The 15,905-nt window shown below is 19.4% G+C and overlaps 1 protein-coding gene across 1 annotated transcript in view; it reads right to left on the bottom strand.

Annotated features, from left to right (window-relative positions):
* The window catches only part of LOC128964668 (dopamine D2-like receptor), a 55,702-nt gene extending 42,449 nt beyond the window's left edge, over positions 1–13,253 (bottom strand). The window contains exons 1-2 of the mRNA XM_054311305.1: positions 12,652–13,253; positions 12,192–12,300 (exon numbers count right to left, since the gene is read on the bottom strand). Of these exons, the coding sequence (XP_054167280.1) occupies positions 12,192–12,300; positions 12,652–13,253 (711 nt within the window). The remainder of the gene's footprint in view (positions 1–12,191; positions 12,301–12,651) is intronic.
* Positions 13,254–15,905: the final 2,652 nt, after the last annotated feature.

The following is a 15,905-nucleotide window of genomic DNA, read 5'->3' as shown; positions in this document are numbered from 1 at the left end:
CACTACAAGTACAAACACATGAGAAAATTCAATTTGAATTAAGTTGTATTTGTGTTTGAAGTGGTTTTGTCGGTGGCTATCTGTTTGAGGTCCACACACACACACACACACACACACACACACACACATACACACACACAACAAAAGTCTGGGTATTTATTCATATGATAAACACAATCATTACATATACTATAGTATATAATACAGTATATATAGACTGTTATATACAGTCTAAGTGTTGTTATCTGACAATTAAATAGTGGACCCAAACACTACTTTGTATAAGCATTGTTAGAGAGAGAGAGAGAGAGAGAGAAAGAGAGCACACAATTGGGATGACATCTCAAACTTAATTATTTACATTTGACGGCATAATGCAGATCACGTCGACTGCATTACCCGACAATCTGTGCCCAAAACTCTTGCTGTTAGGTCTTTCCAATCCCTCCTTTCCCTTATCTTTAACTAAACTGTAACTCTCTCTCTCTCTCTCTCTCTCTCTCTCTCTCTCTCTCTCTCTCTCACTCTCTCTCTCTCACTCCCACTCTCTTTCAGTGTCACCACTCACTACTGAAAGACGACACAATCACTTCATTTCTTTACTCAACAACAAAACAAAAACACTTACAAAACATTGTTACTGAAAGTGACTGAAATAGAAATAAATAAATAAAGAAACAAAACATATATACACACAGAGAAAAAAAATCTAAAACAACTAAACATTTTCGACACACAAACAACAGTTATATATATATATATATATATATATATATATAGTATATAGTAATCTCTATCTTTCTCTCTCAAGTTTTTCATCTTTATCTCCCTCTTGATTAGAGATCACACACACACACACACACACACACACACACACACACACACACACACACACACACACACACACATACATACACACACACATACATACACACACATACATACACATACACATACACATACACATACATACACACACATACATACACACACACATACATACACACACATACATACACACACACACACATACATACACACACACATACATACACACACACACATACATACACACACACATACATACACACACATACATACACACACACATACATACACACACATACATACACACACACACACATACATACACACACACATACATACACACACACACATACATACACACACACATACATACACACACACAACCATTATTTTCAGTTGTGATTGAAAACTCACTGATATGTCAATATAAAGTGTATAATACAAAACACAAGTAGAGTAGTAGTCTTCAACACACATATATATATAAGTCTATAGTATAAGTCGTGTTATATATATATATTTTTTTGTTTTAAAAAACAATATCAAAGGGACAGAAATGTTTAGACACATAGTTTTGTTGTTTGATATTAAATAAGTAGAGAGAAAATAAAACACAATAAAAGAAAAGAAAAAAAAGTTTGGCTTAAATTGAGATCGGATTTGTTTAGACAACAAAAACTACTCTTTTTTAAGTTGTCTTAAGACAGCAACACATACTACTGTGTCAAAGACTACTGACTGACTAACTGACTGTCCGTGACTTTAATATCAGTGTTTTATAAGTTGTTTTGTTTTATTATTATTATAATAATAATAATGTCATATGTTTTAGTAGTGTATGTTTCTTGAAAAAAAATAAAGTCTAACAAATTTTTTTTGCTGTTTCTTTAGCTTAAATACAAACACACAATAATTGTTTTACCAATAGTTAGTTGTTTGGCGGATGATTACAACAATAGGACTCTTATGTATAAAAATGTGTTCAACAAAAAAATATATATTAAATAATATTATAAATATTGTCGGATACTTAGTATGCATGTATTATTGTCAATAGGAATATTCTGTATATATATATATATCAATATATTTATATAGTAAACAATAGACAAAAAAATTATTTATATAAATACAAAAATAGAAATAAATGTGTGAATATATGATATTATTTTTATTTTTAGAATATTTGTTAAAATTAAACCATAAAAAATATTTACAATTTTTTGTTGTTAATGTATTGGTATTACATTCACACAGACAATTATTGAATTAATACTAGTGGCAAACTAGTGATGTTAACTTTCAATATTGAACATATTGTGTGTGTTTGACAATTAAATAAAATTTGTTTATATATATATATTTAAAAATAAATAAATATGTTATTGACTAAGATTATTGAAAAAACTTAAAATTAATTTAATCTATAAATTAAAAATTTATTTATTTAATTAATTTAGTAGAATAAGTTAAACCAAACAATAATATTAACAACAATTAACATCACTACAAATATATATATAAATTTTGATAACATTATAAGTGTTGTCTAAACAAATATTATTTAAGTTTATTATTGTATTTTGCATACATTATTGTCAGTTATTCATTCAGTTATTCATTCATTCATTTATTTAATATTATTATTATTGAGTGAAAAAATAATTATAATATATTATTATGTTTTCGTTTGTCATAATTTAGCATTAAAATAAATGATCAAATATTTGTATATCAAGTGTGTGTGTATTTGTATATATATCATTAATTATTTTTATAGATATTATCATATTTACTTAAATAAAATATATTTTATATGATACAAAAAAAATTGCATTAAAATTATTATAATTAAGTTGAATATAATCAAAATAGTAACTTTTATTTTTAAGTTAATTTATTTGCAACTAATTATATTTGTAATAATCATAATATATTGATGTATTGATGATATATAAGCATAGATGTAATTAAAAATTATTTTATATACATGTTTTTTTTATAATATTTAATTAACATATAAATTAAAAACATGTTTGAAATGTTAATATAGAGAATTTTTGACAAAACTTTTAATAAATTTATTTGAATAATATTAATTAATTACTTTTCTTATTAAAAATTTTATTGATTTAAACAAATATTAAACTTTATATATAAATATATATATATACTGTATATAATGTACAGTATAAAAATGAATAGCAAAATAAAATTGTTAAATAATAATATTTCTTAGTTAAATATATTTTTATAATAAAAAAATTATTACTAAATTTGCACGTTTTAAACAAATAAGTCAATTGTTAAGTACCGACTCATAAATTTATAATATTTATATATATATATTGAATATAATAATGAAAATAATGTCTAAGTCAACACATTTTCCACTATATTATAACTCAATCATAAATATGCAATTTTTTTGCTGCTATTACTACACTTTTATATAATACTTTGTATTTGCTTTTTAAGTTTTATGATTACTATTACAATATTTATTAAAAGTGTTTTTAACAAAAAATATATATTCATCTTAATATTTGTGTTTTATTATAAATAATATAACAAATAAATAACTTATTAAATATTCTCCGTTCTGTTTATCAATGATTTAAATTTTTAATTAAATTTATAAAAATTTTGCAATTCATTAATAAATAATAATTTTTAATGTAAATATTGTACTTACTGTTTATTTACTAAGTTATATTAATAAAATTGATTTATATATAATATATTATGTATATATTTAATAAATGTTATAAAATATTAAATTTTAAATTAAGTTTTTAGATACATAAATGTTTTAAATTTAACTTTATTATAATTAAAATATAATTAAATTGTTAAATAATTTAATATTTTTTAAATATTCATTTTATAATGCTAATATTATTCTGGAAATTTGATAATATAATACTTTAATATTATATGTTATATCTAATAATATATTATGTAATGCTAATACTATATTAATAATAATACTAATATTTTTCATTAATGTATTAATAAGTATCAAATCTTTTAGTTATTTTATTAAACCTTTAGATTAATAATAATAATAATAATTTTGATATACTGGTAATAAAATATTATATAAATACTATATTTATTAATACTTTATCTATCTATTTAAGAGATTTAAACCATATTGCTATTAGAAAAAATATTTTATTATATAAGGAAGTAATAGAAAAGAAAAATTTATTCCAACAAAAAAATAATAAATAAATATAGTAATATATATATATATATTATATATACTGTATATATTATATATATATATATAAATTTATATATTACTGACAATACTCATTGTATAACAATAATGAAAAAAATATATAATTTGCTAATATATTATACAGTATATCATGATTTCTATTATTATTATTATCATTGAATTCAATCTAATGGACCAAAGAAATGAAGTACAATAAGAATAATAAGAATATTAATATAAAAATTTCAATATTATTATTATTATTTTATATTACTATTTGGCTAAAACTATTGTATTATTATTATTAGTGTATATAATAAATAAAATAGTAATATACTAACAATTTTGTTGGAAAGTAAATGATATATATATATATCAGTAATTTATTAATTTTTTATTATTTGATTTTTTTGTTATAGCTATAAATTACATTTCGTAAAATTTATCAGAACCTAATAAATAAAATATATTATTTAGAATATTATTGTTTTATTTATATATAAATATCTAAATTATATTTAAAAAAAACAAAACATTAAATATAAAAAATTAGATAATATATACTAAAATCACGTATTATTTTATTTTTTATAAACATTTTTACTGATATTTATTTATTTATTACTGATATTGTAATGCATGTAAAAATATGTGTTATCAATACAAAAAAATAATAATGCTAAATGTTATTTCCCATTATTATTATTATTATTATTATAACTATAGTATAATACAGTATACACACCACAAAAATAATGGTTAAGTACATTAAATTTATGATATAATGTTAAGGTGTAGTGGTCATCAACAACAAAAAAACGATATAAACTGTATATATTTTGTGTGTGTGTGTGTGAAAACATTAAATATTTTTTTTAACAATTTTTTTCATATATTTTGTTTTGTTTCAAATGATTTGTTTTGTTTTTCAGATAATCTCAATCATCTTTCATATCTCAGTACTGTATAAATTATATATATATATATATATATGACTATTAGCCCAATAAAACATCATCATAAAACAAATATATATTATATATATAATAATAATAATAATAATAATATATTGTATATCTACTGTATATAATATTTACTCCGAAAAAATAGTAAAACATTTTTTTTCACCGAAAAAAAAGTATACGTTTTTCTGTGAGTTTAGTACATAAAAAGCCATTTATACCATCCATTATGTTATTAACTTTGTATACTATAACTTATATACAGTATATTTTAAACAAACTTTAATATATATTTTTTTGTGAAAGATTTTTTAAAATAATTTTTATTTGCTGTTTCAGTTAATAATATATTTTTTACTAATAGTTTGATTATAAGTTTTTATCACAAATCAATTCACAAACATTTTATTTTATCAAAAAATAAGAGTTTAAATCATGTTATAAAAACATTTAAAGTTATTAAGTCAGAGATTTTATTTATAAAATAAATAATAAATAAATTTAATAATGTTTATTTTTATAAAACGAAATTATTAATTATGTTTACATTTTTAAAAGTTATATCATTAGTAGCTAATTAAAATATTAGTATTATTATTGCTGTATGTTATGTATATAAAATATAAATTACAAAATTATTAAATTAATTTAGTTAATTGAAAGCAAACTTTTAGTTAAACTTTGACATCTATGCCATTATCTATGAAATGTTGTCTTAGTTGAAATATTTATAAATTATATCAAATAAACTAATGATTAATATGATATAATTAATTTTACGTGTCTGTATGAATATACAGTATATATTTTAATATTTTATTTAATATTTTTAATATTATTAAAGTTAGTCCATAATTACGACTAAATTATTAAAATTAAATTACTAATATAAATAACATTGTCGTTGACATATATATATATATATAAATTTATATATATACAGTATATACAACGATAAATATAAATTTATATTTAGTAACATTGTATATATTTATATATATATAAATCATTTTAATTTTTCATGTAATTAATAAAATTAAACATTTTCTATGCAAACTATAATAATTTTAATGATAATACTACAAATAATTGCTGTTATCAATTTGTTTTTAAGTGCTATTAATTAATTATATCTGTATATATTTTCAAAATAATAATAAAAAAATGTTTGCTAATACTACAAAAATAATATATAATATATATATTCAAAAGTAAACTTGATAAAATAAATAATTATTACTAAATATATAAATTAAAAATATGTTTTTAAAATATTCTAAACTTATGTACTTAAAAGTTTAGTTTGAAAATTAAAAACACAATTTTAATTAAATTATTAATTATTGAAATAATTATCAAAAGAGTAAAATGCTTTTGAAAACACCTGATGTCCAAAATAATTCAATAGACATTTTTAGTAAATATTTATATAAAATATATAATTCATATTTGTTTTATTTCATATAAAAATTTTCAAATATAATTTTAATAATAATAATAATAGAATTAATAATCAACATTTTAAATTTATATAAATATATAATTAAATTAAATATTACTAAACTAAAGTCTAATTTTTTGAAAAATAACTTAAATTAAAAATTTTAAGTTTGCAAAAATATTTCCGTTAAATATATAATGTTTAAATTTTTATTCATAATTAGTATGCATTGCATAACATATTTTGTTACTATTATATTAATATTTTTTTTAATAAACATTAATAACTTTGTATAATAATAATATGAGGATATTTTATTAAAATTTATTATAATTATTGTGCAATAGTTAATGATAATGAAACTTTTAATATAAACAATTTTTACTATATTTTAACATTAGTTTCGTAAATATAGATTTTAGCTACAATAATATAAAAATCTATATTACTATTAATATATAATTTATTATATATTATATATTACTAATTTAATAATATATTTTACTAAAATTAATAATAATTTGTAAAAAGTTTTAATTTATAATATTGATATTTTTTGAAATTTATTAATTTGATTATTATTTGTTAAATATTGTTTAATATTAATTTAGTATAACTTTTAAACGTAAGATTTACTGAAAATAAACTTTAAAACACTAATTAGTTAAAAAAAAAGATTTTATAAATTTAGTTTATAATTATTATATTTTTTTTATAAATATTATTTTTAATATCTTTTATATTTACATTTTAGATTAGTTTTAAATATTTAACTAAATATTAAATTTATTTAGCTAAACGTTATTTAAATATTATAGTTTTAAAAAACAATTAAATAAATGTACATGCTAGTATAATTTATATAAAATAATTTATAAAAATTAAAATTAAATTAAATTTTTTCGCAACTAGTTATTTAATTAAAATATAAACTTACAAAAATATTTTAGCCATAACAACAAACAAAATGATTTTTATTATTGTAAAGTTGTTTTATAATAAACTGTTAAACAAAATATTTTCTAAAAATCCTAAATGTTTTGTCACTATAATTAAACACTAAAATATAAATAGTAAATGCTTTAAATTAAATAATGTGTAAAATTAAAGCGTTTTTAAAAAACAAACAAAAAATGCCATTAAATGAAGTAATTTTTAAAATATTTTGTGTACTTTATATATACTGTATAATATGTAGTATCGTTGACACAATTTAACAATAATTATGTCATTAATTGTTATAAAACTAGAAAAAGATTTAGACATCTTAGATATAAAAATACAATTTAATAGAAAACAATTGTTTTTATTTCAATTAAAAACTTATTATTATTTTATATCAATATATAAATATATTTTATTTGAAACAGTTAATAATTAAATATTATGCAGTCTTTAATATTAATATAATATAGTTATTTAATTAAATTTATAAATTAATTATATTATATATAAATTATACAGTATATAAACATAAAAAAATATGATACAATTAAGTATGTAATGTATTATTTTTATTATTTAATTCATAATGCTTAATAAATATTATATTTAAAATAAATTATTAAAAATGATATTATATTTGTATATATTATTCATAAATAGTATAACATTTATTTATTATAAATAAAACTATTATATCTAAATTTTATTAATTCAATGATTTTAATTACAAATATATGCAAATATGTAGATAACAAATTTGCATAAACTACACAATTATTTAAATAGCAAATTGTAGATATGATATAATAAATTCATAAATACAATATATATATATATATATATAATATTTCATTATATATAAATTAAATTATTGCATTTCTATTTCATAATAATTAAAATAATTAATTGAAATTATATACATAATAAATATGTTATAAATAGTATTATTATATTAATATTAATTTCTATAATTTCTTTAATAAAAATATCAATAACAGTTTTTCCTCGTTATATGTCATATTATAATTAAATTTTATGTCATTTATAACACAATAATAAGTCAGTTATGTTGAAAATATTAATTAGTATTTGTTTTCTAATTAATTAATTAAATAATTAATTGATATAAAATGTTTTTCACAATAAAAATTGTCTAACAATAATTCAATGATAGATAAATGATAAATATCCGTTTTTAATTATTTATTATTAATGTATATATGTATAAATGCAACAGTTATAAAATTAGTTATAAAGTTAGTTAAATTAATTAATAACAACAAAATTACACGACAATTGAAAGCTGTACACAAAATATTATACATACATAAATATCTTATATATAAATGTAAAGCAAAATTTCTTGTATTATAGATAAATTGAAATCTCATAAATATACTGTATATATATATGGTATATAATAACATAAATCTATTGTAGTTTATTTTGGATATATATATATATATATATATATATATATATATATATATATATATATATATATATATATATATATAATATCTACATTTATTGCATACATACAGTGTACGGTGTCTAACCATAAATATATTACTACTGTATACAACAATAAAAATGATTTACCAATGTGTGACACAAAATAAATGAGCCGGGATAAAAGGTCTGGTCATATAATCCCAGTGCTATGACAGTACATAACAACAACAATAATAAAAAAAACCAACAATAAAAAAATTTTGTACAAAAAAAATGAAAATGTTGGCAATTTTATCTAAATCATTTATTATCATTATTACTACTGTATTATTAGTATTACTATTACTGGGAGTGAGTTATTGCTTTAAAAAAATTTTTGTTTGTATAAAATTGCCAATATTTTTCATATCAAATACAGCTTGAAATTGCAAGCTTATCACAAAATTATATAATAAATTTTAATCTATCTATAAATTGTGATAGTTTAAACTGTAATAATACTAGTAAACTATTTTTTTTGTTAAACAAAATATAACTGTATAATATATATATATTAATTTCTATCAAAAAAAACTAATTGCAACGCTTTGTAATACAATTTTAATACAGTTTTCATTTATAAGTACATATACTGTATAAAGTTTTCAATACAAAATTAACCATAAAATCATTAGCGCAAAAAAATAAATAAATAGATAAAATTTGAAAACTAATTCAAATAAACTGACTATAAAACAAATTATATATTGATTTTGTTATAAAATAATAACAATAATAAATATGTTTGTGTAAAAAGTTGCACACATTAGACACAAAAACACACATTAAAAACAAATGAGTGGCAAAAAACTAATTTGTAAAATAAAGCTATTGTTTTTTAGATTTGGATTTTTTGTTTGAAGAGTGTTTTTTTTGTGAAAACAGAAAATATGAAAAATGACTATTTTTTGGTGAATGTTTTTGTATCGTAAATGAAAAAAAACTAAATAAATTACACACAAAAATAGATAAGCAATTTATGGATTGCCTACTATAGACAATGGGGACCTGCAAATTGGGAACTCATATTATATCATACGATATACTTTATTAAACTCTCTCTCTCTCTCTCTCTCTCTCTCTCTCTCTCTCTCTCTCTCTCAGTATATGTATGTATGCGATGATTAGTTAGTGAATTGAAGCGATTTGGTCGACACATAAGTGCCATAATTTATCATTAAAAGCCATTGCTATTGATTTACTTTTTCACATATACTAATGGCAGTGTCAACCATCTTAAATATAGATAGTAGTATACTACTATATATATATAATATACACATTATATATATATAGATGTTTAAACTTAAAAATAAAATTATATCACATATACATATTTTACATACTATACATATAATACTGTACTACTACTACTATGTAATATATTTAAATTGTATTATAAGTCAAACAATGTTCACTAATATATATATACAGTATATCTGTATATATATATAGAGGATATGTCTCGTTATATGTATTGACATTTTAGCCAAAAGTGCAAATACATGTCACAGTTTTTATAGTAATGACTTACAAAATACAAGTTTTATAATATTATCAAAAAAAAATCCTTTATATATATACATGTATATATATATATATAGAAAAATTTATATTAAATCATCTCAAATATCACATGCAATTTTTATACTGTAAGTCTACAAAAATTTTAAATGGTTTGAAGGTTTATATTTAAACTTTTTTAATATTATTGAAGTTATATATATATATGTATTTAGAATATTACTTCCTATTTTAAGCGACAAAATAATAAAAAAATTGATGTATAGTAATATTGTAAATAAATAAATAAAATAAAAATTTCATACAATGATTGCCAAAATTGACGAGAGATTTGATGACAAAATCAAAAAAATAATAAAACTTATAGAAAATTGAATTTTCACTATTAATATTTGACAGTAAATTTAAATATTAGAATTTTTTTTTTATTTTTTTCTATAATACGTGATTATACATACATATTATACATGAATATATAGTACAGTATATATATATATATATACTGTATATTGTGTCAAAAGTCATGAAATATGTTTTTATAGAATAATATAAAATATTTCATAAAATTAATTATTAATAATTATTAAATATAGAATTAAATTATTTATTAATATTTAAAATTATACGATAATATAATAACATATAATAGATTAAATACTGTTTTTAATTTTTAAAATGTAATAATTAATTATATTTGTTTTACTAGTTATCTAATTTATTAATATATATATACATAAATAATAAATCACATTTTATTAATAAAAATTTAAATTCATGATGTTAAAAAAATAATAATATAATATATTGCGATTACCTACATGAATTACCATTAGTTTAACTCAATTATTTTGAATGTTATTATACAGTATATGTACCCAGACTCATTTTTTGACACATACACATTACATATGCAAATTTATGATAAAAATTATATTAATATATACGGAATATAATAACAAAATCATATTAGCATTATTTTATGTTATATAGCATATGATATCAAATATTAATCAATATTACGTGTGACAGTTTGTCTACAATATCATCACACAAACACACACACACACACGGGTAATATGTATATCATATCATCTACCAGTGCCCAAACTATAGTAATAGTTAGTATAAATACTACTAACCAGTGCGGGTAAAGTAATTTTACATGTCATGAAAAAAGAGACAAATTTGTTGCTAAATATGGTTATGGATATAAAAATACCAGTTTATACTAATAGTTAATATTAGTGTAATTTATATATACAGTACAATATTGTTGTTAATCATATGATAAATATATGATATTATATTTTATTTGCAACAAAAATCGCTCACAAACAAATTGGTTAAGAATTTTGTTATTAATATAATTATCAAAAAAAACCAAAATAAAATTGATTAACATTTCTATTGGTTACAAATTAATAGAAAACTAGTGAATCAGTGAGTGAGTGGGTGAGAGAAAGAGAGAGAGAGAGAGAGAGAGAGAGAGAGAGAGTTATAGATTAGATTTAAACGTCAATTTCAAGTGTGTGTGTGTGTGTGTAGTGTATATTTATAACCGCAAAACAAGCAAATATATCAATCATTAACAATAAATAAATGTCTTAAATGTCTTAAAAGATGACTTTTGGTTAGCGGCTGACTATACATAAGCCGACAGTTTAAGCGTTATTTTATTTTTTGCCAGCAATAGAAAAAAGCGCACAAAAAATAATAATAATATATATATTTTCTTATTTGACAAATCAGTTAATAAATGACAATAACTTACCATTACGTACAACGAGAAGACCATAGGAATGGTAACAAATAGGTCGGCAAATGCCAGACTAACTATAAACCAATTGGTGACAGTTTGCAGTGTCCGCTCCCTATAGACACTGGATATCGGGGGGGGGGGCAAACAATTAATATGTTTTACATTTAAAAAAATCATATTTTTATGAATTAAATTTAATAATACAACAATTTAATACTATATTACAGTTAATTAAATAATAGATAAATGGTATTTAAAAAAAACCAGAATTAGAAAAAGTTTAAACACTAAGAAACAAAAAATTAAAAACTATTTTTTTTATTAATTTTTGTTATTATTATTAATTTTATTATTGATTACAATTCATTATAAATTTTGTTTTATATGTAACTGTTAATAATGTTAATAAATGTTAATAATAGCATATATATATATATATATATATATATATATATATATATATATATCATACCTCATAATAACAAGAATATTGCCAAACAGTGCCAGAATCGGTAGTATCACCAGAAACAATGCCCAATAGACTCGGTCGGGATGTGTGGCCGACGATAGGTCGGTGCCATTGAGCGTACCGTTAGTCCAGAAACAGTCATTTGTTAACTGATCGGTTGGCGAACACAATAATAGTGTTTCGTTTGTCAAATTGTCTGTCAGATTATCAACTAATCGTCGGCTAATATTTGTAACCAAACTATTAGATCCACCGGCGCTACTGACACCAGCACCGGCACCGTCTGGTTCATCATCATTGACGACGGAATCACTGACTAACAAATGATCGGTTAATAGTTTGGATATAAGATGTTGAACTGTTGGCCTGTTATTAGTATATCGATCATTACTACTACTACTGCTACTACCACTACTGTGTCCGGCACTGTCCGACAGTCTATCGCGTGGATCGGCATCAGTACTGGTTGTGTTGTTGTTGGTATGCCTCTGGATCAGTGGTTGGGCAGCAATGGCCACACCGTTTTCATTGGTCCAGAAGGCAAGGGTTACGTTTATGAACGAACTGCTCTTAACGTCATCGATGGTGTTGTCGTCCATTTCCATCATTTGAATGAAACAAATATATGGATAATAATAATAATAATAATAATAAACTAATAATTATTTGGCAGATATTGTTTGGCAATAAAATTGTCTGCTTTTGGCCACCGTTTGTCGTCTTATCATTGCTACAGTTGTTTCAAGTGATAATATCTATCTGAAAAAAATAAAATAACTTTTTAAAAAAATATTAATTACCAAAAAATATATATAATTTATTACTATTAATATTTATTTATATATAAAATTTTATTACTTTATTACTAATATTAAAATATGAAAACAATTAATTTTTAATTATTAAGAAAATTTTATTTTTTTACAATATATATAGTTATTTTTAACTTGATTAATAATATAAATATATATTTATATTTATTTTAACCTACAATAAAATTTGTGTTAATAATAAAAATACTAGTGTTTTGTTGTTATTCTTGTAATATATATATAAAAAACAAGTGTTGAATGTTTTAAGACTATTAAAATAAATAGTGATTTGATATATACATTGTGTTTGTGTCTTAAAATTCATTAATCATTTCAAAAAAAACTCATTGATCTTGACTTTCACTTTAACGTATAAAAACATTATTTTCTAACATTTTTGTAATTATTTAAAGTAAAAAATCAACAACAAAAAAATAATATAATAATTCATTTATCATTTTATTTTGTCAAAATAAAAAATAATAATACTAAGCGTAAAGCATGTGTATGCATTTATAATAATTAATAATAATCATAATAATAATACAATATAATAAATTTAAATATTGTCAAAACTATTTATAGTGTCGATATTAAATTAATCATAGATAAAAATAAATAGTTATAATATTAACAAATATTTATAGATTTTCAAATGTAATACACAATGTATTACACATAATGTTTATCACAATTAAACAAAAAATAAGTTAAATTTTTGTTGACATAAATTCAACAACAAAAAAATAGTGTAAATAATTTTTGTTTCTTTTTATTTTTATTTCTAATTAAATTAATTTAAGTATTAAAGCTCTTATACAACAACAACTAAAAAGTTTATTTGATGTGTTATACAAAATTTTGTTTCATTTTATTTGGTGGAAAAATATATCTTTTAAAATAAAAGAAATTTTGTATTTAAAAAAATACTTTATTTTTGTATTAAAAATATATAACACATAATATTATAATAATAGCTAACAACAAACAACAAAAAAATCTGTTAGACAATCGATTTATTGATAGAAATTTTTTGTTGTTGGTGTTGTTGTAGTTATTTATATTTTTTTGCTGTAAAATATCTTACAATTTAAGTCACGTGCAAAATGTCATCAAATATTTTTTTGTGAATCTCTCTTTCTTTTTTTTTAAAAAAAAATAAGTAAAATACCAAAATAAAATAAAAATCTAAAGGATTTATATATGTATTAATAAAAAAAAGTCTAAATTTTGATTTATCCTTCAATCGTGTGGTGAATTGGTTCACAAAATAAATAAATACATTTAAAATATATATATATATATATATATATACAGCAAATTGAGCTATCATTGATACTTTTAGCACAACAACAACTACAATAAAACAATATCCAAGTAATACTAAAATAGTATAAATTTTACAACAACAACAAAAATAAAACTATTTTTACAAATTTATATATCAATAGAATATATATATATATATATATATATATATATATATATATATATATATATATATTTGTATATATATTCAATATATTTAAGAGTTTAATAGTTATCTATAGTATAGCCTAAATGTCCAATATTTTTGTTTTGTTTTGTTTGATATAACTTTTATAAAACGTTTTTAAAATAAATTCCTAGTTTTATCACATTTTAATACTATGTCCAGTAAAGGTATTCAAATAATTCAAACAACTTTAGTTATCAAATTGATGATCATATCTATTATATACTGTATATGTACTGTATGTATGTATGCTATAGAACATTGAAAAAGTATAGTATTTACAAATTCAACCAAAAATTTGATGATAACATAAATACTAGAAAACAACAACAATAACAACAAAAATAACAACAAAAAAAAGATAGAAATAATGATAAATAATCTATTTATGAATTGAATGTAACGATTTTGTCAATAATGATAATCTCAATGATCATTGAAAACAAATATAAGTGGATAAATGTATTACAAAAATATCCATTGAATGTTTTGAATGTTTTTAAACAACTATATATATAAAACGATTTTGATATATACATAGTAACCGAAATAATGTCATAAAATGTTTTTTTTTATATATTTCAAACTCAAATCACTTCAAAATGATCGGTCAATATAAATATAGTTTTTTTTGTTGTTGAATGTATACATGATTGTCGTTAAAATGTAGTTTTTTTACAATTGAATAAATTGTTTTCTAATGGTATGTATGGAAAATAAATCAAAATATTTATAGTAATATAATATTTATATATATTAAAAATACCAAAGATATAAAATAATTTTACCGAAAATAAATAAATAAATTTTTATTATTATATCTTATGATACATTACAAAATATCAAAATTTTTATTATATGGGATACATATCAATAGATACTGTATATATAAACAAAATCAAAAGTTATGTTTTTTTGAAAAAAATAATTACATATTTTAGATTATTTTT

This window comes from Oppia nitens, unplaced genomic scaffold (assembly GCF_028296485.1).
Source record: "Oppia nitens isolate AA-2021 unplaced genomic scaffold, nextdenovo-longstitch-racon4-pilon3 scaffold9_pilon_pilon_pilon, whole genome shotgun sequence".
Lineage (NCBI taxonomy): Eukaryota > Metazoa > Arthropoda > Arachnida > Sarcoptiformes > Oppiidae > Oppia > Oppia nitens.
The sequence above is the reverse complement of the archived record's forward strand: the minus strand, read 5'-3'. Positions and strand labels throughout refer to the sequence as shown.